Source organism: Trichosurus vulpecula, chromosome 1, assembly GCF_011100635.1.
Source record: "Trichosurus vulpecula isolate mTriVul1 chromosome 1, mTriVul1.pri, whole genome shotgun sequence".
In the NCBI taxonomy this organism is placed as follows: Eukaryota; Metazoa; Chordata; class Mammalia; order Diprotodontia; family Phalangeridae; genus Trichosurus; species Trichosurus vulpecula.
In genome coordinates this window covers 540,247,861-540,274,497 of record NC_050573.1, presented here as the reverse complement: position 1 = coordinate 540,274,497, position 26,637 = coordinate 540,247,861, and the positions used below count along the sequence as shown (strand labels likewise).

Sequence of the window (26,637 nt, the reverse complement as noted above, 5' to 3'; positions counted from 1 at the left end):
ATTGTTTCCAGACCAAGACAGAGAAAACACAGTGCAGAGGAGTGCATAGGGCCTATGTGAGTGCCGAAGCCCAGCCTCTGATGACATGCATGCTGGCTGGGTCCTGGCCTGCCGGTAGATATCTAGATGGGCTGAAATGTGGTCTGGGACCAGCTAGGTACAGAGGGCCAAAGCAACGATTGACTTCCTCTCCGATCCAGGCAGTTCCATCCCAGGATGAGTCCCAGAGTCGAATAGTCATTTCCTCAGGGTGGAGCAGTGAAGGAAAAGGGCTATCAAGGTCTCTGAAGGTCCTGGTACAGAGGGTCATTCTTCTTCCTAAAGAGAGGCAAGCCGTGGCAGGGCAGCTGGCAGCATTCCAAATCAGATCAGAGCCGGCTGTGTGCACAGTAAATGATTATCACCCAATACAGGCATGACTTTTAAGTTTTATTATGATACTTAACTCCTCGTATTAGAATTTTTTCATAGTGGTTCAATTGATCATCTGCTTATAAATTGGTAATCCTTTCTTCCTCCCTAATTCCCTATCTTACTCCCCACAGACTGCTTTTCTGCTTAAGCATCCTATACGTCCTGCTCTGTGACTCTCAGCTGAGCTTTTACTTTATTGTGAAAATTGAGGCTATTTATTACGAACTCCCTTTTCTCCCCTTCTCTTTATCTCAAAATCCTTTGACCTTATGCCTCACTTTCTTCTTTCCCCAAGTCTGTAATATGGAAGAAATGATTCTCCTCCAGGAGTTCCATATATCAGTGAAATCATAGGTACAGTTGCAATCTACTCCCCATCTATGTTTCTTTATATACTTTTCTCCTCCATTAGAGTGTGAGCTTCCTTGGTGGCAGGAGCTGGTTTTGCCTTTCTCTGTATCTTCGGCCTTTCTCACAATGTCTGGCACATTGTAGGGGCTTAATAAATGCTGACTGATTGATAGTGTTTTTCCCTAGTATTATAGTAGGGGGAAAGGCTACTTTTAGGTAGATGCTATTCACAGTTAAAAGAAAAATATCATTAAAACTTTTTTGTGTGTTTTGAACTCAGGTCATGATTGGAACTGCTCTTAACAAAAATGAAATGAAGAAACTGATCACTCATATGGGTGAGATTGAGCATCCCTGGAATTGCCCCCATGGAAGACCAACTATGAGGCACATAGCTAGCTTAAACATCATTTCTCAAGACTAATGGATAATTGCGCATAAAATTATTCTCATTTTGAACTTGCAGATTTTATCATGGATTTTCCTAATTTTGAAAGCAAAAACTTAAGTAACCCTGTTTGTTTTAAAAATCAGTGTGCTACATTATTTTCCATGTATATTTAAAATTTATATTTAACTCTGCTTGTGAAATTTCTTGTTCTTGCTGGTTTTTTAAAAATATACATATGTACTGCCAAAAACATATTTTGAGAAATAAAGAGCATGCTGTAGAAGTTATATAAGGCTTGAAATCACGCACTCTTCATAGAAAATATATTTAGTTTGTATTTTAAGCATTACTGTCTAAACTAATGTTAATTTCAAGAACTTCGGAATTATGGTTTGCTCTGAGAATAGGTCTCCTAACCGAATGAAATAAAACATTAATGTTTCAATTTCCCTGTTAACTCCATTATGCTATCTATAGTTTTATTTCCTTGGTATTAAAATTCTAGATTTTTAATCATGGGTCCACAGTGTTAATGCAAATACAGATCTCATCTCATTTGAATTTTGGCACAATGAAAATAAAAATGAATAGATTGGGTAGCCATCAAAGTAGCTAGCAAATAAAGGGCAAAAAAAAATCCACATAGGCCTTCTTCATTCATTTTAGATCATCACAGAATTGCTAGCCCATTATATTTTTAAATTTTACAATTATCTTCCTTTAAAGAGTTTGCACAAAGCCGACAGATCTTGTGAAAAATGTAGACTATATTACCAGCAATAATAGAGTGAATATTTTTTTCCACCCATATCACAGTATTTATTAAAGCCTCCTATACTACTAAAAGAATACATTGCTACCAGCAATATTGGAAATTTCCTTTTTGGGCCATGGGTTTTTCTGTCACTGGGCCCGCCAATACCAATAGTAATTCTGTTAACAATATACTGCTACCTGCAATACTGGATATTTCCCCTTTGGGTCATAGCCGTCCTGTCCCTGGTATCACAATGCCAATAGTAATGAGTTAAACTTATACACCCCTTCACAATTACAGAGTACTTTCCATAAGTTATGTAATTTGATCTTTTAAAAGGTTCAAGGTAGGTAATATAGGTGGTAGCATACTGCAGGACCTCTGAGTCTAAACCTAATGCCTGCGTCACAGTGGGTTAGATAAAAGTTGTAAGTTAAGGCATTGCCAACTCAATAAAAAGAGTCATTTTTCCTTTTTTCCAAGAAAAAGTTTTGCTTGGGGAAACAGCTTTTTTCTTTCTTTACATCTGGAATAGTATATGCTGGCTTTATTTGATAAAAAAAAAAAAATGAAATCTTTTAAGACTTTTTCAAGAAGGCAGCGGATGAATTTCTTTTCTCAGCTGAATGTAGGATGGAAATGTTTTGGAAATCAAAAAAATAAAGACATTTCTTTAGGGATGGGCTAATTTGGGCATAGTTTAATTATTGAGCGGCAGGGTGGTGTAGGATCAAACTGTCCTTGGACTAAGGAAGACCTGAGTTTTAGTTTTACTTCGGTCACATAAAGGCACTTAATCGTTCCTCTCCACGCTCCCAGGCAACTCTCAGAGTAAATTTCAGGCAGGGGCTGATCTGTTTAGGGAGCTCCCGGGACGGATAAAATATCTTTAAAAAAAATAGCCACCTGGAAATCAAATCTCTTTTTAATGGTTTCGATCCAACATCAAATTAATACTGAAACTAATTTCCACCATTCCAAACTCTGGGGAAGATTTAGAGCTTTTTCTAAGACCCTGGACAGCTTTTTACAAGTTAAATGCTAGCTAGGAAGGATGGCAATTGAAAGCTTTCTAACTTCAAAAAAAAAAAAAAAACAACCCTTTAATGGGGCGGGGATCATTTTAAAAGATCCTTATTAAAGGAGACTGTTCCTTTAAAAGCCCTTTATAAAAAAGTGGTCCATTTAAGAGCCTCTTAGTAAAGAAAGGGTCCCTTTAAGAGTCCCTTAAGAAGGGACTGGCTGTTCCTTTAAGACGGTTTGCGGCTCCTTAACGACGGTTTCCTAGAGACCGGACTGTCTCCAGGACGCCGCCGCAGCAGCCGGGAGGTAATTCCTAGAACCTTAGTCCCCAGCCTGGTTCCCCGGGATTGTTTCGCCAAAGGATTTAAAATGGTATTGTTATTCTCCGTGCCACTTCCAGGGCTGAGGGACAGTGCGGCTTTAGGAGAGGCAGGTGGTCTGGGTTTGGGAACGAGAGCAGGATGAGGAGAGCGGACAGGCAGACTGGACAACCCCCGCACACTGCGGCTGCGCAGACCCTTCCCCTCCCCCCCCCCCCCCCCCCCCGCCCGCCCGCCGCCGCCCCGGCTCCTGGAACTTGAAGGGAGCACAGAGGCCACGTGTCCAACCCATGGCGGGGGGCGGGGGGGACTCAGGCTGTAACTTCCCTATAAGCGCAGGTCAAGTGGTCATCCCTCCTCTGGTGGAAGACCTCTAAGGGAGGGGGAGGCGGCCCTTACAACTACATAGATCTAATTGCATGTTTTTTACCTTAAAAAAATGGCTACTATTTCTATTTTTCTTAAATTTAGCATATTAATATGACTTAAATTTTTTTTTCAATAACTTGTTTTTTCTACCACATACCTCTGCTCTCAATAGGAAAAAAAAAAGGAAAAACAAAAAACCTTGTAACAAATATTTCATAGTCAAGCAAAACAAATTCCCACATTGGCCAAGTCCAAAAATGTGCAAGGAGTCCATAATTATAATGACAATAATACTAGCAGCTAGCATTTATATAATATGTTTCACAAATATCTCATTTTCTCTTCGCAACCACCTTGGGAGGTAGGTGAAGTTATGCCCATTTTACAGATGAGGAAACCGAGGCAGGCAGCAGTTAAGGGACTTTCCCAGGGTCACACAACTGGCAAATATTTGAGACTGGATTTAAACTTACGTCTTCCTGTGTCTCGGAAGTGTGCCTCTCTATGAACTGCTCCACCTTGGTGCTTCACTGTCAGAAAGTGGACAGCATCATCTTTTGCAATGGTGGTTGGTGTTTCAACAATCTGGCTAGCAGCTGTTGTCGGGTGAAAGATCAACACAACCCCAACAACAAGAACGTTGCAAAAGCCCAGGTTCTTTTGATCTGCTTTACTAAGGAAAGCAACTGTAAGGGGTTGACAAGTTTACTTTAATCCAGCATACAAATATCACTCACTTAGTCCAGGGGAAAAAGCCAGCACCCTGAACTTCAGAGCAAATACAAATACAAAGATACAGTAGAAACAGACCAAATCACAATTCATAGTTACCAAAAGGCATCAACATCTCAGTTCTCGAGCCAGGGAGCTCGACAACAGCTGGCCCAGAATCACGTGCCACTCCACCTGTGGCTAAGAGCTCCAAAAAAGAGAAAGCCAACCCCTGGTTTTAGATCTTTTTCAGGGTCGAGGGAGACTCACCCACGTGACCTGAAATCGGCACAAAGAGGCGACTTAAACCCACGTGATCTAAAAGCTTCTGATGTCCCAAACATGCCACTCAAACCCATGAAAACTAGGCCCTCCCCTGAGGCAAGGAGGTCACCAAGGACTCCCAATCTAATCAAGGAAACAAAGGCCAAACTCTTCAAGGGCACTTGGTTGAACTGAGCGCTAAGAGCCCATTTCGATTGCCAACACAGTTCCATTGATCAGATTTCTCAAGTCTTTCAAAATCGTTTGCCTTTTTAATGTCATTACAAATTCATTTGGTTCTCCTTACTTCACCCTTCATACAAGTCTGCCAGGGTATTTTTGAAATAGTTTTATATCACCTTAATTTCTGAATATATTCCTTCCTCTTTCCTTAAACAGTAAGCCACCGTCCCTTGTAAGAATAATAATAGAGGGGGAAAAGCCGTTCAGCAAAACTAAGCAACATATCAGCAGAGTCTGTAAGAGTATATGCAGTGTTCCACATCAAATTCTCTATTTCTTAAACGGAAGAGAAGTTACATTTTCTTATCTTTTCTCTGGAATTAGGTACAGGTCATTATAATTACATGATATTCAGTTTCAGGTTTTTGTTTTTTTTTTTTGTTTTTTTGTTTTTTTTTTTTGTGGTTCTAACCCACATGCTCTCAGGACTAAGCCCTCATTGTCCAGTCCCCACCACCACCACTCCCTCATCGTTACTGTCATTGTATATATGGCTCTCTTTGCTGGTTCCCTTTCACTATGAAGTAAATCATATGCATTTTCATAATCATTTTTTCTTGCAGAATAATAATGTAACCTAGTACGTTAACTTACTTCGATTTGTTTAGCCATTACCCAATTTAGAATCATTTACCCCTTTTCCAGTTCTTCACTATCACAAAAAGTTCAGTTCAGTCTTTTTCTCAGTCATGTCCAATTCTTTGTGATTCCATTTTGGGTTTTCTTGGCAAACATATAGTTTTAAAATTAGGATGAGTCTTCCTGACTTCCATGCCTAGCGTTCTCTCGCTGTGCCACCTAGCTGCCACACAGAAAGTCAGACAGCTCTAATTTGAAGCCTGCATCTGTCTGCCCTCTAGAGAAAACAGAGCAAACCTCTTCTACATGACAACCCATCAAATACTTGAAGATGGCTGTCATGCACTTGCTCAGTCTTTTCTTCTCTAGATTAAGCATCCACAGTTCCTTTAACCCATTATCATATGGCATGGACTCAGGGGTCTTCTTGAGTGACTAAAGCCTTGGAAACACTGAGGTGGATAAGAATATGCAAACTACATTTTGTGATGGTGATTTATGTATATCCCTAATTGAAATGAGCATCATTTGCGGTACAATATGTATGCACACGTATATTTCCTACTCAGTGAAACATTAGCTAGTCTTCCTATTCTAACCTAAAAATTCACAGTTCCATTGACATATTTCTACAGGACTTTGTGTGTGTATCTACATATAAATAAATGTGTGTATACATACACGTGGGGATATTTCAACACTTTCAGAGAAAGAAAATGCCCTTATAAATTTGAAGGCTATAGTATGAACGAATGAATTAAAAAACACTCATTAAGGGCTTACTATGTGCAAAGTAGAGACAGTACCAACTCTCAAATTCACATTCTAAAAGGAAGACAACGTGTTGTGTGTGTGTGTGTCTGTGTAATACATAATATACATATGTGTGTGTGTGTGTGATGGTGTCTATTATATATATGAATATGTATACATAGTGAGAGTGTCTATGTATTGTATTGTTTAGTCTTTTTCAGTTGTGTCCAACTCTTTGTGACCCCACTGGAGTGGTTTGCCATTTATTTCTCCAGCTCATTTGACAGATGAGGAAACTAAGGCAAACAGGATTAAGTGACTTGCCCAGGAACACACAGCTAGTAAGTGTCTGAAGCCAGATTTTAATTCAGGTCTTCCTGACTCCAAGACTGGCACTCCATTCACTGTGCCACCCAGCTGCCTGTGTATTATATATACATATAATATCCATGCATATACATGTGATGATGTATATCATATGCATTATTATATGTTATATTATTATACATCATTGTGTATTATATATACATACACACATTATTGTGTATTATATGCATATTATATATACACACATATAATACACACACTATCACCCATGTGCTTATATATTTTATATACACATTATATATTTGTGTCTGCAATATATATTACATATATAATAACTCATATAACACACACACATATATATTACACTGATGTGTCGGTCAGAGACCACTACTCACATTAAAAATATCCAGAGACCATTCTTGAGAAAAGGCAAAAAGGAGTTTATTACTTTCTCATGAGAAAGGATACACCCCAGCATGGCCCAAGGTGATGCCAGTGTGTGAGTGTGCGTGCGTGTGTGCGTGCGTGCGTGTGTGTGTGTGTGTGTGTGTGTGTGGCATACAGCTCAAAGCAAGTTATATAGACCCTAATGCAGAGTTCCCCCACCCCCTACTGGCTCCTCTTCCCATTGACTCGGTTTGGAGCTCACATTCTAAACGCGGAATCTTTTCCCAGCAACAGAGAACAAAGAACAAACAGACAGATGTGAGACCAGGAAATAGTACTCAGCAAAAAGGGAGTAAAAGCTAGATAAACAGGACCTTGCAGGTGTCTGTCTACTGATGTAATTTCTTATCTCTACTTTCTCAGCAGAGCAGTTTCTAAAAACATAGAAGGGGTGCAGGGTGGGGGTGGATGGCAGGAGAGGTAAGGTCTTGTGCCATACTGAGGGGGCTTCGCTGTTTCAGCATTCCACTCACAGATTCCTGCATGAGTTGTCTTTCTTTTAAAATGTGAGCTTGAGAGTAGGGACTTTCTCTGCTTTGCACATTTTTGTTGTTCATTTGTTCAATCATGTCCGACGAATTTGTCCATGAGGTTCTCTTGGTAAAGATACTGGAGTGGTTTGCCATTTCCTTCTTCAACATGTCCTCATTTTACAGATGAGGAACTGAAGCAAATAGGGTTTAAGTGACTTGCCTAGGGTCACACAGCTAGTAAGTGTCCGAGGTTGGATTTGAACTCAGATCTTCCTGAGTCCGGGCCCATTGCTCTATCTGCTGCACCGCATAGCTACCCTTACTTTGCACATGGTAAGCCCTTAATAAGTACTTTTTCATTCATTCATTTATAATACTATAACCTTTACATTCATAAGATAAGGGCGTTCTCTCCCTGAAAGTATTAAAAACCCAGAAGTTTAGATTAACTTAGATAATTTTCAGGAGAATGAAAATGACCGTGATAGTGATGATCCTAGTTAGATGATGCCCCTACATATTAAAGCTAAAAGTCTAATTTAGAGGGACGGTTTATTTCCAAGAATTGTAAAACATTTAATGTTTTCCAGGCAAAATTCATCGGCGCTCCAAAGTACAATCAACTCTCAGCTAAAGAAACGCATTTGTTCTAAAAGTTAAAACTTCAAAGGCCATCCAAAGACAATGCCGAAAGAAAAGAAAAAGGCAGATAAAAAGGCAGAAAAAGCTGCCCGATCTCCGTCTCCTCTGTCTGACCAACCCGCCGATATATCCAAACAAGATTCCAATCTTCCAAAGCAGGAGGCGATTCCTGTCATCCCAGAGCCTGAAGTTCTGTCGCTCAAAGAAGAGAAGCCGGAAGAAGTGCAAGTAGAGATACCTCAATATTACGAAGAGCCTATTCTCACCAAACTGATTGTTTTAAGGTGACTTGGGCTCCAGTGGACTGTGTAGCAAGGATCCCACCCTAGATCATAGATTAATAATCCATATTGTTGTCAGAGGTCTATGTAAGCTGAAGTACCTAGGGACCAATGAGTCTTGCCCTGGGTCTTATGCTCAGGTAGAATTTGGATATGTAGGAGGCAAAGAGGAGAGAAGAGAAAGGGGAGAAAACAGCATGACCAAAGTCACAGAAGTGGAAATTAGTGTGGTGGCGGGGGACAGTAGGGACCTATGTTCATGAGTAAGAGAGCCACCTAATGAAAGTGCTGTTTTAAGGTGATTAATTAGGAAATGCTGTTCAAGATGGCTTGGAGTGGGCAAGGAGACCAGTTGAGATGGCCTAGTAATCTAAGTGTGACGTAGAGCGGTGTCGTGGACATACCAAGAAAGGAAAAGGCATTTCAAGAGTTTAGGTGACTTAAGGGGCTGTTCTGATTATCAGAATTTCCTAGCTAGGTAATTATATATATATGTAGCAAAATTACACCTGTGGAATGAATCATTTTTGATAGGTACTGATTTTTATTGTTGATACTTGGTATTAATTACATGTTTTTAAAATCTGTGTCATTTCTGTTTGCTTAAAACCTTTGTCATGTTAAGCTCTATTTCTTTGCAGCTATGAAGGTGAAAAAGTCCGTGGACTGTATGAGGGAGAAGGTGTGGCCTACTTTGAGGGAGGAGGTGAATATAGAGTGAGTTGTGAATTTTGAGTTGTATCCTTTTGAGGGGGAAACTGATACTTATGAAACTTGCCTTTTTAGCAAGGTAAGTACCAAGTGTTTTCTAAATCAGTTAGGTAACTGATCCCCAGAAATACACTGGCCGCATTTCACAGTGATTTCAAGAGGAATTTTGCATATATATTCAAAAGCAAAACATACCTTCATGTAACCAATATAGTACTTTGGATTTTAAACTTTTTTTTTCTTTCTTAATAATTATCCTTGAATGTTATTCAACAATGTATAGTTTAACCCTTTGCCTATTATCAGAGTTTTGTGCCCTGCTATAAATAGCATTGCATTAATATTCTACCAACAATCTAGAAAAGTCTGACTTCTTTTAAAGCACCTACGGGATATATCAGTTACAGAAATGCTGAGGAAATGATTGTATCTTATGGATCCCAGAGTTGTTTACCTGTATCTGTCTTTTATGTACTTAATTTCTGTAGCTTATTACTTCAAAGTTGGAACTTGTTATATGGTTTTTATGGGTTCAGCTGTATAAAATGTTATTTTAGCTTTTCCAGCCAATTTCCCTACTAATATTCATGGCACGTATTAAAGGATTAAAAGATTGAATATTTGATAAGAGTTTGTGGGGGGCATTTCAGAAGCCACAGAGAAATAAGAAAGAAGAGACATCTTTGAAATAAATCTTAAAGCCTAAAACAAAAAAAAAAGGTAATGTTTGACACATGACTCAATGACTACCACAGGCTTTTGGGCTTTATCATTTAAAGTTAATTGTGACTGATTTCCTCAACATATGTTCAAATGGGTGACTGCAGATTCATTTGCGTCTTTCAAAATGAAAAAGGATGTGTGTTAAAATAGGGAAGATCTTTGTTCATTAATATTTATTAGTTTTTAAACTTTACACTTTGTCATTAGGCCTGTTGAATTTGGATTCAAAACCAAACAGTTCTCTTCTATTTTGTATCCTAATTTCTATATGATATACGCCTCTCATTATTTTTGGATTTTTGTGAGAAATTTAGAGAACCCTTTTGTTGCGTAGTTCTTTGAAATTCATGTCGTGAGAATAGAAGCACTGTCTTCCATTTCTTGTTTCCTGAGGTTATGAGTTATTTTTCTTTTTTACTCTGATACTTTTTAGTTCCTAGTTCCTGTTCCTTGTTTTTAGTTTTAGTTTAGTTCCCATTCTGGACAATGTGCCAGTTAATATTTTGTTGTTTATCAGTCTTAAGCTGACGTGCAGAATTCTTACCAAGAGGAAAATAACACATGATAGTTTTGCGTATAAGATTTGCACTTTTCAGTATATCCATTGATTATACAGTGATCAAACTTCCAAATGCTTCATAGATAACTAGTTTCATTACTTTATAGTAACACCATGCAAATCACCAGCTCAAATTTACAATCAGCCTCCCACATTTGCTAGCATCATAGTAACAGCTGTACTATGTACCCAAGAATCTCTGTATTGGCTGTACAGCAGAAGTAGAAATGATAAGAATTAGGTCCATCTTGGGAGTCTCTCCAAGGGAATTTTGTTACTGAAATATTGAAAATTCTTATGATAAAGTAGCTTCTTCTAGAGGTGAATTATAATCTCAATTGGGCTCCTGCTGCCATATAGCAATCCTTTTGTTTATCTGTCATTGAGAAATAGTGGATACGCTGGACTTGCAGTCAGGAAGAGCAGATAGATATAATTCTAGCCTGGTACCCCCTCTCTTAGAGGAGAGCAGAGTGGCCTCGGGCCCCAACTTCCTGCTTCTCCTCCTGGCAGGTATGTAAGTATCCCTTTTCTAAAGGGTTGGGAGAGAAGAGGCTAGGCCTCCCTGTGAGCCACACAACAGACAGGCCTTGCCACTGATGAACCTTCCTACATGTGGGGGCTCACCCTTATTACATTTTGTATTCCTAATTCTCCACCCACAGTTTGCCTTGGGGACCCAAGCTGTCAGTAACTATTTAAACACAGTTGTTAATAGCCAAGGTTCCCCCAACCAGGTGGACTTTCTGAATAACAAGAATCATTAGAAAAAACATATAAATCTAAAGAAGTATCTTATTAAAGTTACAACACTTTTCCTACATGAGAAAAAAGCTTCATATAGCATGGGCTGTGGTCTACTCAAGCCTTTTCTTTTCCAAAATAGCAAATATGAAAGCAAGGAATGTAATTTAGTACTTTTCCCCCCTTTATTAAGAAAAATAAAAATGAAACTCAGAACTTGATCCCTTGGCCCTTTTCTCATCTCCTCCCAGTTAAAAATACTATCTCTCATTGGCCATCATCCTCTTAGACCTGCTTTTGGGCTCCACACACGTTTGAGCTTCAGTATGATCTTAGTGGTCTTGGCCTTTTTCGAGAAAAATGGCTTTATTTGACTCCCATAGCCACTCTGCTTCTGATCCTAGCGTAGAGAGTGTCTTTACTCTTCCTGTACTGTGGTAATTTTTAAAAAAAATTATAAATTTATTTTTTATTTTTAGTTTATGCACTAAATTCCACAATTTTTTTGGGTTCCAAATTTTCTCTCCCTCCTTCTCCTTCCTCCTCCCCACCAAGACAGCATGTCAATGTAGGTTCTACATATACCTTCACAATGAACTTATTTACATAAGAATCCAGTTGTAAAGAATAACCAATGGAATGAATCTTGAGAAAGAAGAAACGAAACCAAAAAAGGAAAAGAGAGGAAATAGGTTGCCTCAATCTGCATTCAGACTCCATAATTCTTTCCCTGGATGTGCATAGCTTTTTCCGTCATGAGTCTTTTGGAGCTGTCTTTGAACCTTGTTTTGATGAGAGGAGCCAAGTCTATCATGGTCCGTATAGAGACTATGTGTCTGTAATCATGTATAACGATCTCCTGGTTCTGCTCCCCTCACTCAGCATCAGTTCATATAGGTCATTCCAGGTTATAATGAAGTCGGTCTGCTCCTCATTTCATATAGCACAATAGTATTCCATTACATTCATATACCCCAACTTGTTTAGCCATTCCCCAATTAATGGACATCCCCTTGATTTCCAGTTCTTTGTCACCACAAAAAGAATTGTTATAAACATCTTTGTACATACTGGTCCATTTCCCACTTGTGTGATCTCTCTGGGATACAGCCCTAGAAGTGGTATTGCTGGGTCAATGGGTATACACATTTTTATAGTGATTTGGGCATAGTTCCAAATTACTGCGGCACTTTGTGAGGCTGGTGCTTGCCACATATCCTGTGGAATTTAGGCACACTCACCAAAGGACAGGGTTGGAATTCCAACTGAGCTTCTCTGACAACCAGGACACTGTGAGTGAGCTTAGAGGCCAATCCTGGACCAAGGAGACCTGCTGGCTTGAGGTGAAGGATCGCTTGTGCTCCCTCAAGACCTTTTTTTTTTAACCTTTGGTTGCTGTGATAAATATCGAATTACAGATATGTACACAGGTTTTCTTTTGTTTAGTTTTGTTCACAGGTTTATGATGATAGTTCAAATTATTTTAAGTAACAAAAAAGAAATTAGATTTAGAAAGTTATATAGACCCATTTTCTCATTTCTGTCTCCCCCCCCCTCACTTTTCTGAGCTACTACTAATCTCTGTAATAAGTGGGGGAAGTGGGGAGGGAGGAAAAATTTTTTGGTTGTTAAGTTTTACAAAATTAGCCTTTTCACTTCCAGCCTTTAGAAAAGTGATTCAATGAGGCCTACCTTAATTTAAATAAATATAAGTTCTTAAGCTTTGAAATGCAGGATCAAAGATTTTTGAAATGTTGAAATTACAGGATGATTAGGAAAGAGAAAATGTTTAACACTGTAAAACCTAATCCTATAGAGCAGAGTTGTAGCTTAAAACAAGAAAACTAGGTAATAAGATTTCTTCGTTTTTCCATTTGGAAGGGTATGTTCTCAGAAGGACTTATGCATGGACAAGGAACTTACATCTGGGCTGATGGATTAAAATATGAGGTAAGGCAGATAACTATGGTCCTAAACTGTATTTTTCTTAGCATCACATCAAATAGTATTTCTGCATTTTCATTTTTAAACTGAAAGTTATGAAGATTCAAGAGTACTTTTTTACATGAAGGAAATTGTTTTTGTAGATATAGAAAGTAGCACAGGGAGGAAGGTAACTCAAGACAAAAACACAATTCCAATACTCTATAATGGAACAAAGAGTTGATTAGGAGGCAGAGGAACTGAGTTCAAATCTTGTCTTTGACAGTTGGGTCTCATATGATCTTGGGAAAGTTACCCAATCTTGTTAAGCTTCTGTCTTCATATCTATAAAATTAGGAGCTTTGATGTATCCTTCTGGTTCTAGATCCTGTTTCTAATCTCTTGAGGAAAACATCTGTCTCTAGGCACTTATCAACAAAAGGAAAAAAGGATAGATCAATAAATTAGGCATGCAACCAAAAAATTAGAAAAGCAACAAATTAAAAAACCTAACTAAACACAAAAATGCAAAAAATACAAAAATTAAATACAACAGAATCGAAAGCAAAAATAAGCCATTGGATTGATATACAAAATTAGTAGCTCTTTGAAAAAACACACAAAAAAAGATGAACAATGAGCTAATCTGATAAAAAGAGGAAAATCAAGTTGATAAGAAAAAATTAGAAAGGAGGGCTTACAATAAATGCAGAGTAAATAAAGGAAATTAAATTATTTCTTGTACACCAACAAAACTGATAGATGAATATTTACAAAATATAAAACACACAGAATAGCAACTCAAAAAATAGAGAATATAAGTAATCCAAACTCAGAAAATGATGTTGAACAAACCATAATTCAAATCTTAGTAGAAAAAAAAATTTAAGACCAGATAGATTTACTAATGAATTTTATCAACAAAGAGCAACTAATCATGGTACTACATAAGTTATTTGAAAAAATAGGAAAAGAATGGAGCCTACTAAATTTCTTCTCTGAAACAAATTTCTTCTAAGGGCTTTATACCTAAACCAGGGGAAAACAACGTAGAAAAAAGAAACTATAAATCAAAGGCTCTTAACCTTTTTCATGTCATGGACTTCTTTGGTATCCTGGTGAAGCCTATGGACCCCTTGTTGGAATAATGTTTTTAAATGTGTAAAATAAAATACATAGGATTACCAAGGAGGTCAATTACTTTGAACTGTAGTTATCAAAATATTTAAAAAAAAATTCTCAGAGCCCAATTTAAGAGCCCCTGGTATAATCAATATCCCTAGGGAACATTGATGCAAATATATTGCATAAAATATTAGCAAACAGGTTATGTTATTATTCAGTCATTTCAGTCATTTCTGATTCTTTGTGACCCCATTTGGTGTTTTCTAGGCAAAGGTACTGTAATGGTTTGCCATTTCCTTCTCCAACTCATTTTACAGATGAGGAAACTGAGGCAAACCCTTGCCCAGGGTCACACAGCTTGTAAGTGTCTGAGGCCAGATTCGAACTCAGGAAGATGAGTCTTGCTGACTTCAGGCCCAGCACTCTACTCACTGCATGGCCTAGCTGGCCCCCAAAAAGCTGTAGCAACAATAATCATAATAGAGAAGTAATGGGACATAGCGGATAAAGAGCTTGGCCAACCCAAATCCATTCAAAATTACTACAGAATTTATGAAATCTGTGGGAGTCCACCTACCAAGACACACACAGGAATTATGTGAAAACAACTACAAAACACTCTTTACATAAATAAAAAAAAACTTAAATAATTGAAGTCCTTCGTCCCTAGTTAGACCATGATAATGTGGTAAAAATGACAATACTACCTAATTTAACGTAGATTTAGTGTTATACAATTAAACTATGCAAGATCTCTTTAAAGAATTATAAAAAATAATATCAAAATTCATCTGGAAGAACAATCAAGAATCTACAATCTAAGAATGAAGAACTTAAAAAAAAGTGGGAAAGAAGAGGGCTTAGCAATGTCAAATATCAAGCTGTACTTCAAAGCAGTAGTCATCAAAACTATTTGGTGCTGGTAAAAAAAAGTTAAAAATTGATCAATGGAACAAATGAGGGACACAGGATCCATAAGCCAGTTAACACAGTAGCATAGTGTTCAGTAATCCCAAGGACACCAGCTATGGGGATAAGAACTCACCGTATGGAAAAAAGAAAAATAAACTAATTCCATGGAAGGTGGGAAAGCAGTCTGGAAGAAATTAGGTTTGGACCAACATCTTATATCCTATTCTACAAAAAGCTTCTACCTTCAACTAGATATAAAGGATCATATCGTAAATAAATTAGAAGAGAAAGGAAGGCTATACTTTTCATAGCTATGGATAAGGAAAGCATTCTTGACCAAACAGTGGATGGAGATGATCATAGAAGACAAAATGGAGAATCTTGATTACATAAAACTGAAAATTTTTTCACAAGCACAATAATGCAGTTAAAAGTAGCAGGGAAACACTTAATTAGGAAGAATCTCTGTAGCAAATTCTTCTGATAAAAGTCTGATGGTCCAAGATATATAGGGTGCTGATTCAAATATATAAGAATAAGTCATTCCCCAAATAATTCTGCTATTTCCCAGCGGTCAAAAGATATGAACAGGTGCCAGTTTCCAAGAGAAGTTCAAGCCGCTGTTAACCTTACGCTGTGGTGGAGCCAGACAGTGGCAGACGAACAGGACAGGTAGTAGGGAGAACTGGGCAGGTGAGGACTGTTGAGTTTGACCAGTTTCATTGAGGGGGAGAAAGGAGAATAGAGAGAGGACGAAGGACTAGCCTGGGCAGCTAGGTGGTGCAGTAGATAGAGGGCTGGGCCTGGAGTCAGGAAGACTTGAGTTCAAAATCTTTCCCCAGACACTTACTAGCTGTGTGACCCTGGGCAAGTCATTTAACTCTGCCTCAGTTTCCTCATCTGTAAAATGAGCTGGAGAGAAAAATGGCAAACAATTTCAGTATTTTTGCCAAGAAAACAGAGTCGGACGTGACTGAAAACGATTAAACAATAACAAAAAGGATAGCCTACTGAAAGACAGAAAACTACTGTGAGCTATCTGGATCTAGGATCATAACTGGCTTCATGATATGGCCTGGAGAAAGTCTGTTTTAGTTTTAAATCCTGCTTTGATTAAGTGGCACAATTCGGAAATTGCTGGTTCCCAATCTCAAGTGAAGGTTTGCAAAGGGACCTTTCTTTTATATTGTCACTATGCACACTGTGAACACACAGGCAGAAGCAGAACATTTTGCCTGTATCTATTTCTTCCTTTCTGAAAGGAGATGAATCCTTTTATGCAAACTTAATAAGCGTATCTTTTTGGCAAGGCTCCAATACCTTAATCCACTTGTATGTCTTGAGTCTCATCCTGGGGAAGGAGTCATGGGAAAAAAGGTAGTGATGTACCTTAAAGAAATTTAGAAATGGGAATTTTTATTATTATGTAGATGAAGACAAGAATGAAAGGAAAAAAGTTAGGAAGGAGCCTAGAAATTCCCCTGAATGCCTAGGAGGTAGGAAAGATATATTTCCAAAAAGAGACCGTGAAATTGTGATAGGTTTAATTTTCTGAAAAAGAATATCTTCTATTTACATTTTCACTCTGTGGAATTTGTTTCAATTTTACTAATATCATTTTAGGGAGACTTTGTTAAGAACATACCTATGTATCATGGTACTTACACGTGGCCTGATGGTAGCACGTATGAAGGAGAAGTGACAAATGGAATAAGACATGGATTTGGAATGTTCAAATGCAGCACCCAACCAATATCTTACATTGGCCAATGGTGTCATGGCAAGAGGCATGGAAAGGTATGTTATTCTTTAAAAAGAGAAATATACTGAGGAATCCCATCTTTGAATGAATATCTCCCAAACATAAGGAGCGACAAAACTTAATTGAAGTTTATTATTGTTTCATTTTGGTTCAGTTCACATACTAGTGCAAGTTTAGTAAATTCCATTTAGGTGAAACAGTTAAGCCAGTTATATGAATAATTTTGTATAATCTGAGGGCAATTTAGGCTAATGAAAATTTTTTATTGGAATTATCCAGATAAATAACTCCATCTCCTTCTTTATTTTACTTGAAGAGACTTGGTCTAATTATAGCTTTGCTGTTATCAGGAAAAAACAATTTACTATTCATTGCGCACCGCCCCAGGGCAAGAAGCATTTATTAAACACATGCTATGTGCTAGGTACTGTGCTAAAGGGATACAAAGAAAAAGCAAACATAATCCCTTCCCTTAAGGAGCTTAGATTCTTCTGCAATCTGGAACAGAATTACTGTGTTAATATAACGTTTTAGTCTTAGGTCATTCAATGTATGGACAAAATATACACTTCAATAGTCCCTAAAGATATCACTATTTAGTAGTACAGTACCGTAATTAATTAATGATAACCTTGAGTCAACAAAAAGGTTAAATTATGTTCAGAATAGGTAAAAAAGGCAAAGAGATATATAATACATTTTAGAAAGATTTTAACCAAAATAGTTCAAATAAAACACACTTTAGTGCTTAAAAGGAGACCTTTGTTATCTAAAAAATTCAAGTGTATAAAAAGAATTAATTTCTCAATGATGCTGGATAAATTGACGGATAATTGTATATTCTTGTTAATATACAATGTAGATAAGGGCTTCTTATCATGGGGTCCATAAATTTGCTGCTTTTTTTTTTTTGCAAAGCAGTGAGGGTTAAATGACTTGCCCAGGGTTAGTAAGTGCCAAGTGTTTGAGATCAGGTCCTCCTCACTCTGCCAGTACTCTGTCCACTGCACTACCTAGTTGCCCTTATAAACTTGCTTTTAAAAAATACTTTAATAGCTATATTTCAATATCCTTTGGATGTCCTTTGTAATCCTATGTATTTTATTTTGTGCTTTTAAAAAATTATTCTCAGTAAAGACTTCACTACACTGCCAAAGGGGTCCATGACACAAAAAAGATTAAGAATCCCTGATTTATATAATGAGAGGAAAACAATTCCTTTTGGTATATATTTAAATCATCACTATAGAAATAGGTACTAGAAAGAGGTACTATGCCTTAACATGGTACCACTATGTCAAGGAGGCTTTTATAGACATTATCCCCTTGATCCTTTCAGTATCCCTCTGTGGTTAATAGGACAGATCCTACTTTCACTATCTTCTTAAATAATTTTTTTTCATGGTTTTATTGTGTGATGATGCGTTGGAACATCTGAACAACTCAATATCTAGACTTCACACACAGCTGCTGCTTTCTCCTTAATTTCTGTAAGTTACTAGTATCAATTTGTCGTGCAAATTTTTGCATTGCTTAGTCTTTCTAAGGCAGGTCCTTAGGACTTTTTGTCAGGTCCAGCTAGTCTAACTTCCAGACATTATGTACAATACACTCAGATAGTGATGCCACCACTGGTTTCCACCCACTGCAACTTGGCAGACTTGTGTATGATATTTGGAGTATTTTGTAGACATGTGGAGAAAGGAGTGTGACTATCAGGAAGAGAAAGAGGGAGAAGGAAATAGTATGGGTGCCTTGGGAAGAGGGGGCTCAGTGCTGCCCTGAACATATTATTGCTGGAGATCCAAGCATTGTAGATATTCTTTAATAGAAATATCTGGTGAAATCCCATAATGGAGTCTTCATCAACCTTTAGCTATTTCACAATCATACTGAGTCCACAGCCCTTCCGAGTGGGCTGGTGGTTCTGTGCTGTGTTGCTGGGTGGCATTTTCTGAATGGCTAGACAATTTCTCCATGGTGGCTGTTTTGCCTTGGAATGGCTTCCCACATAAAGCAGGATGCATCAGTGTATATTGTCCTGTTTGAGTTCTATCATTATCAAATAACTGGTAGTAATGTTTCACAAAGCTAGATCCGATCTGCTCCCAAATTGACTTATCACCCATTTTGGAATCTCACCCAATATCAGAAGCCAATGGGCTAGCACAATGGCAGCAACCTGTCACTATCTTCTTGGTGGTAAAGTTAAAATGCAATGTTGTATTTAAATATAACCTTGACTTTTAATATATATTATACCACTTAAAGATATTTAGGAGTTAATATACTTTTGTGTTTTGATTCCAAGAAGAAAAGGAATTGTATAACATGTGAAAATTGGATTTTTAAAAATCTTCCTATTTATTTTAGGGCTCCATTTATTACAACCAGGATGGCACCTCTTGGTATGAAGGAGATTGGGTCTACAATATCAAAAAAGGATGGGGCATAAGATGGTATGTGTTTGATCAGAGGCTATTTGCATAAAGCAAAGTAAATCACATTTACATGCAGAAATGCCAGAGATCAAGGTTTTTTTGTGTTTTTTTTTTTGTACAGAGTTGGATATTGTCTTAGACGCTTGGTTTTTATTCTCCTAAGTCCCACAGAAAATACCACATTAATAAAAATGGTTTACGTATAAGTAGCACTTTATGGCTACAAGATTTTTCACATTTTTTCCCAATTGATTCTCAGAATAATTCTATGAGGAAGGTTATCCGACCTATTCAACAGCTGAAAAATATGAACCACAGAGAATGATTTGCCCAAGATCACACAGTGAATTTTGGAACCAGAACCTAGGTCTTCTGACTCTGCTCTACACTCTTTTTGTTTCTTTTTTTAATGACAGTTTACATTTTTAAACTATAAAGTATACAAAGTCCTTTCTTTTTATTCTGTGAGGCATCCTTTTAAAAAAAAGTTTTGCTGAATCACTTCCCCCAAACACTGTTAACCTTTGCTACCTTCCCTTGCAACCAACCAACAGCCAAGTTAAATGTTTGATATAGTAATTGTGCACAACGAAGCATATAACATTCCACAGTTCTTAACAGAAGAAGAATTTGTATTTTAATTTTAATTATCTGAAACAAGCACTGGTCATTTTATCTGATCTCAATTCTATTCTCTTGTAGTGATCTTTTCACTTACTCTGCTGAAGATATTGTATATATTGTCTTCCTTGTTCTGCTTTCCCTTCTTTTAGTCAATTTGTTCAAGTCTTCCCATGGTTTTCTGAAATCTTCATTTTCATTATATTCATATTACAATAATACATTCATACCACAATTTCTCTAGCTATTTTCCAATTGATGCTATCATACTTTGTTCCAGCTCCTTAGTGCTACAAGAAATGCTGCTATAAATGTTTCTATGTACGTGGAACCTTTCTTGCTGTCAAAGAGTGGTATCATTGGGTCAAAAGATGTGAATCGTTTAGTAACTTTTCTTGCATAATTCCAGATTGATTTACAGAATGATTGAAACAATTCACAACTTTTTAGGTTTGTAGGATCATGGATTTAGCACTGAAAGGGTTAGAGACCAACTAACAACTCCCTCATTTTCAGACACAGAAACTGAGAACAAAAGGGGTTAAGTGACTTGTCTGAAGTCACACAGATAATGGGTTTTGAACCCAGGTCCTTTGGTTTCAAATACGATATTCTTTCTACTGTAGCATCCTACCTCTCACCAATAGAATAGCAGTATACTTGCGTTTCCTCACCCCCTCCAACATTATTTTCATCTTTTACCATCTATGCCAACTTGATTGATGTGAGAGCATACCTAAAATTGGTGTGGAAAATATTTTCACATAGTTGTTAGCAGTTTGCATTTTTTTCACTTGAAATCTATTTCTTAAATATCCTTTGACCACTTATCTTCCCGGAAATAGCGCTTAGTCTTATATTTTTGTGTCAATTGCCTAAAGATTTTGGATGTTGAACTTTTATATTTGAGGCAAAGATTTTTTTTCTCATTCATAGTTTTTCTTCTCATTCTAGCTGCATTGATTGAGTTTGTGCAAAAGCTTTTCAATTTTACATGATTGAAATAATCTATTTTGTCTTTGACAATCTTCTTAACCACTTCTGTGGTTACAGATCTCCCTTTAAGCATGATTGTAAAAAGTACAGCCTTTCATTTCCTAATTTTTTTTTAATGATAAGACCCTTTATATTTATCACCTTCTCATATGGAGTATACTATGATGTATGGTTTCTTTTCAGTTAAAATAATTTTATTTAACAGTTACCTTTAAAATAATAAAATAAAATAAAATAAAAGCATAAAGATAATATGTTCTTACGAAACAGTAGCAATAATAATAAGAGGTAGTAATTATAGCACTTTAAGATTTACAAGGCACTTTACAAAATAGTGCTTCCTTTTATCTTCACAACAACCCTGGGAAGTAGCTGCTAGTATTATCCCCATTTTACAGATGAGGAAACTGAGGCAGATAGCAGTTAAAGGACTTGGCCAGGGTCATACAACTAGTACGTGTCTGAGGCCAGATTTGAACTCAGGTCATCCTGATTCCGGTTCCAGCATTCCAGCCACTGTTCTATCTACCTGCCTGCTAGGTACTTACTAGATAATACTTATATCTTCCCTCTCAAAGAATATATGCTCAGTTATAAACTTTCAGTAAGAGTGCTGGAGGGGCAGCTAGGGGACATACTGAATAGAGCACTGGCCCTGAAGTTAGAGGACCTAAGTTCAAATTTGGCTTCAGATAGTTACTAGCTGTGTGACCCTGGACAAGTCACTTAACCCCAATTGCCTCAACAGCAACAAAAAAAAAAAGAGTGCTTGAAAAAATTCCTTTCAAAGCTGGTACCTAAAAATGCATTAGCAATTTGCAACTAGTTTAAAGCATAGGTGGCTGGCACATGAACCAGTGTTCTTTTTGTATTTGCTAATATCTACATTTGTACTGCATTGTTTCATCAGCATTTTCTGCCAGTTCATCAGCAGTTTGAGCAGGACTTCGCTTTTTTTCTGGGGTCTTCAAGACCTCCTAGGAATGAGGAATACATCACCATCATTATAGATTGTCTTTCACAATTCCAACAGAAACTTTCTTGGTAACTGTTCTGTAGAAAATGTTCCTAAAGATGCCAAGATGACATTTAACCAGCTTATTCAAATTGAGTCACTGAATTTAGACATATATCTCTAAAGAGTTTTTGTCACCAAAGTCCTTGGCACTGTCAAATGGTTCAACATCAGAAACTGATATGATTTTTATCAGGGGAAATGACATTAAATAAGAGGCATTTTCATCTACTTTGCTGTTGTGCCCATAGGACCTATCCATTTGACTTGCAGCTGAAACCTTCCATTAAGTGGTTTCTTTCCATCAGAATGTGAGCACCTTGAGAGCTTGGACTGCCTTACTTCTCTATATCCCCAGTGCTAGCACAGTTCTTTGTGCATCGTAAGCACTAAATAAATGTTTTTCTCATTCATTTATTCAAATAAGTATGGCAGACAGTGAAGTATGTTTCCAAAGGACATAACTCTATGGTTAAAGTAGTTTTCAGATGGACAAATTTGGATCATAAGGACCCATATTTCCACATTGGGCAATGCATTCATTCTCACATGACACGAGATACATTCATAATGCTGTGCTGGTATCTGAGGTCTGGCAAACACAAATCTGAAATCCAGACACTCCTGGCACATAAAGCTGCACAAGACCCTAACATCAGCATTGAGTCCACCAAATAAGACTCCAATGTAGTTGTCAAAATTCTTTTTTCTAATAAGCTGCCAGCTGAAGTTGTACCCTCTTGAAAGCAACCAGCGCAGTGTACATTTTTTGTTGTTGTTGTGGTCCCAAGGGTAGCTGACCCTTGTTTAATTGCTTCCATTTCATACTCTATTTGATGAATTCTTTCCCGAGGGCTCTGAGCAGTGACACCATTGTTATCCTGATTATGTAACATTTGTCCACAGATATCAGAGCTAAAGCTTCCTGCAGAACTATGGGATCAAGTGCTTATTGTGGTATATGGTATAAGTTGTTGGACTAAACCCATTTTTTTGCCAATTTTTTTTACAGATTTCCTAAAAATCTTATCAAATAGGGTGTCCTTATACCAATAGTTTTCCCTAGTTATCTATTGGACTATCCAGTAGTTTTCCCATTATACCAACAAATCAATCTATTAATGTGAGTGTAATTATTATATTTCAGTTGGTTATTTTGTGTAAGAACAGCCTGTCTTCTGTATGTTGGTCACAGATGCCTTTTATTTTATTATTTGCGTATTCTCTAAAATTTTACTTTATTTTAGGCTGAATCTATGAAGCATGGAGAATCTAAATTCTAAATGTTAAGATATATATTTTTATCCATGTAAAATCTTAACTCTTTTAAAGCATTATTGTGTATATTGGTTTAAATTTGGGGTTAGAGCTTTTTTCTTCCTTATCACTTCGATACCTTATCATATTCTTTACAAAGTGAAATTAATATTATGGTCCCCAAGATGGATGGCATTTTATTGTATTCACATATCTATATACTCAATTTAGATACATTAATAGATCTTCAAAGTATTGGAATTCTTAGATGGCAGGGGGGTGGAACAGGCTGAGAAGAAAGATTTAGATGAAATATTGTTTATCTATGTGCATACTTATGACTTAAGTTTGTACTTCAGTACTTAAAAACATGCAATTTTATCAACATGGGTAGCCCCTTAACTGGTGCAAAAGTGTTGCAGCTTGTCTCCATATTAATTGAGAAGTTTTCATGAATTTGTGGCCAATGTGGAAAAAAAAATCCATCAGAAAGTGATCAGTGACAAACCTCTCTGGTCTTAGCTAAGGAAGTTTTTAGATGACTGTCCATTGCTAGGAGTTTTCAACTTGGCAAGGCCTACAAAACCTTATAACCTATTGGCATAACTTTCAAGAATGCAGGGTCACCTCCACACCATGAATGGATTCTAAAGCAGGAGTTCTTAACTGGCAGTCTACAGACCTTTAAGGCAGAGGTTCTCAAACTTATTTGGCCTATTGCCTCCTTTTCAAAAAAATTACTTATTCCCCCCTGAAAATCTGCTTTCTTTAACTTTTTAAAAAAAAATTTGCATCGTTTCAAAAATATACATACATTTTTTTTAAAGAATGGCTCATCTTAAATTTAATAATTTACTGTAAATTTGTGTTTTTTTCTTGCATTGAAAGTTTGATGATTCAATGTTGCATCATGTAACCGTATAGTATTGTATTATAAACAAGTCATTACACGAACATATTCCTGCTGCTGCATACTGGACTTCCCGATAACGCACACCATGCTCACCTGCCAACACTTGCTTATTAAGACCTGTAGGTATGCTTGATCAGTGATTGGTTGTAACTTTCATTTTGTGTCTTTATTTGGAAAATAATGTAATCACTGTGACTTTAACTCTGTTACACCACAGATGAAACATGTATGAATGATTTTTCAAAATTTTCTTCTCTTCTCTTCTTTCCTTGTACTTCTACTACCCCTTATTTTTTTATTCAGTGCTCCCCAATTGCACCCGAGGCTAGTACTGCTTCCCTGGATTGTTTCAGCACCCCTCAGGGATGGTATCACCTAGAGTGGTTGGGTTATTTGTTTGTTTTTAATGTTTTGACAACTGTATTTCACTATAATTGGTTTTCTTTGTAATCCAATATATTTTTACTTTATGCCTTTAAAAACATTATTTTGAGAAGTACTCCACAGGCTTCACCAGACTGCCAAAGAGGTCCAGGACACAGAAAGTTTAAGAACCCCTGCACTTGAGTAAGGCTTTTGCGGGAGTGTATTATGTCAATACTTTGATGTCTTTTAAAAATCTGATTATTTTTGCCTAGTTACACATCTGGAAATATTTATGAAGGTCAGTGGGAAGACAACATGCGCCATGGTGAGGGAAGGATGAGATGGCTGACAACAAATGAAGAGTATACTGGTCAGTGGGTGAAGGGCATCCAGGTATTATACTAATTAAATTTAGCAAATGTGTATGTTGTCAAAACTTAGGATGTGGTAGCATACCCAAGGTCCCATGCTGAGGTTAGATTCTGCCATCTACAATACTCATTATTTCTGTGGTCTATATAAGGGCTCATATAAGATCTCAGGATCACTATTAATGTCCTAAAAGCCAGTGTGAATGCAGGCTGACTTCCTTGAGTATCCCTAGAACCATTGTCCTAAGAATCTTCTCTTGAGTCCAGGATCTGACACTTTGCATCTGGGTTTCTAACCAAGCCCTGGCAATATTTATCCAAGATGACTTTCCATATTTGTTTGGGAGAGAGGAAGTGTGGCAGAGTGGAGAGGCACTGGCCTCAGGGTCAGGAAGAGCTGAATTCAAGTCCCACCTGTTACAAATACTGGTTTGGTGACCCTGGACAAATCACTAAACTTCTTAGTGCCCCAGGGGAATCTCCAAGATCATAAGATGCAGAGCAGTTATTGATCTTCACTGGTAGAGGTAGTTTCCTCTACCAATGAAATAATAGACCTCGTTCCAAAAAATTTCAATATCTAATTGTGGGGTGGGAAAAAATGATGTCTTTGAAAATTCCTGTTAATCATTTTCTTTATTTTCAGAATGGTTTTGGAACACATACTTGGTTTCTAAAGAGAATCCCTGGCTCTCAGTATCCTTTGAGAAATGAATATGTAGGAGACTTTGTAAATGGAGATCGTCATGGCCATGGCAAATTTTTCTATGCCAGTGGTGCAATGTATGATGGAGCATGGGTTTGCAATAAGAAACATGGTTTTGTGAGTAAGCTTGTGAGAATCACATTTTAAAAGCAAGACATTTGAAACATAATAATATATATACCATTTGCCTCCAAGTATTAAACTATGTCCATTTTGACACGAGAAGTTATTGCCTAAAAGAGGTTTCTAAGACATAAAAAATCTTATCTAGTTAATATTTTGAAAGAATGAAGGCTATGTAATCATCTGATTCCAGCTATGTGCTTTCCCTAGTTACTTTATACTTTATGCATTGTGATTATTTGGAGAGGCATCGTAGATGGTGTGGTAAAAAGACCAATGGCATGAGTCTCTGGAATAAGTGCTCTAACTCTGGCTGTGCCACTGATAACTTTAAACATGGGCAAGTCACTTAACCAATCTTTTAGGGTCTCGATTTCCTCTTCTCTAGGGAGTATGGACTAGAAGATCGTTCAGTTCCCATCCAATGCTAAAATCCTTTTTAGCTCTGTAATTCCAGTAGTGGTGATATCTCTAATCTGATCCCACCATATGTTCTTATATCCTCTTACAAGAAACTCCATTCTTATCTTTGGGAATTTTCATTGATTGTCCTCTATGCCTGAATGCCCTCCCTCCTCATCTCCACCTCCCGGCTTCCTTCAAGTATCAGCTAAAATCCTGTCTTCCACTGGAAGCCTTTCCTGATCCCCTTTAATACTAGTGGCTTCCCTATGTTGATTATTTCCTATGTATATAAGTTGTTTATACATAGATTTTTGCACGTTGTCTCCTTCATTAGACTGTGAGCTCTTCAAGAGTAGGGACTGCCTTTCTTGTCTCCCCAGAACTTAGCACATTGCTTGGCATGCAGTGGGTGCTTAATAAATGCTTACTGACCAACTAATTGACATAGCCCATGTATTTGGATTCTTTTGAGCATGTAGGTATGGCTTAATAGCAGAACAAAATTGACTATAGAGCCCCTGAACTTTGCACCATGCTTTATGCAGTTGAACTAATTAACTACAGATTAAGTGGCATTGAACTTGAATATGTGAAAAATAAACATCCTTCAATCTCAGCA

At 37.3% G+C, this 26,637-nt stretch overlaps 2 protein-coding genes and 1 pseudogene across 2 annotated transcripts in view; 2 read left to right on the top strand and 1 right to left on the bottom strand.

Annotated features, from left to right (window-relative positions):
• The window catches only part of PMS2 (PMS1 homolog 2, mismatch repair system component), a 47,890-nt gene extending 46,273 nt beyond the window's left edge, over window positions 1–1,617 (top strand). Inside the window, exon 15 of the mRNA XM_036741422.1 lies at window positions 1,046–1,617. Within this exon, the coding sequence (XP_036597317.1) occupies window positions 1,046–1,189 (144 nt within the window). The 3' untranslated portion in view covers window positions 1,190–1,617. The remainder of the gene's footprint in view (window positions 1–1,045) is intronic.
• A 6,489-nt stretch (window positions 1,618–8,106) lies between these two features.
• The window catches only part of RSPH10B (radial spoke head 10 homolog B), a 55,298-nt gene continuing 36,767 nt past the window's right edge, over window positions 8,107–26,637 (top strand). Inside the window, exons 1-7 of the mRNA XM_036741421.1 lie at window positions 8,107–8,348; window positions 8,987–9,062; window positions 12,964–13,032; window positions 16,666–16,839; window positions 19,178–19,263; window positions 24,686–24,806; window positions 25,431–25,607. Of these exons, the coding sequence (XP_036597316.1) occupies window positions 8,107–8,348; window positions 8,987–9,062; window positions 12,964–13,032; window positions 16,666–16,839; window positions 19,178–19,263; window positions 24,686–24,806; window positions 25,431–25,607 (945 nt within the window). The remainder of the gene's footprint in view (window positions 8,349–8,986; window positions 9,063–12,963; window positions 13,033–16,665; window positions 16,840–19,177; window positions 19,264–24,685; window positions 24,807–25,430; window positions 25,608–26,637) is intronic.
• LOC118827904 lies at window positions 18,417–18,933 on the bottom strand (annotated as a pseudogene).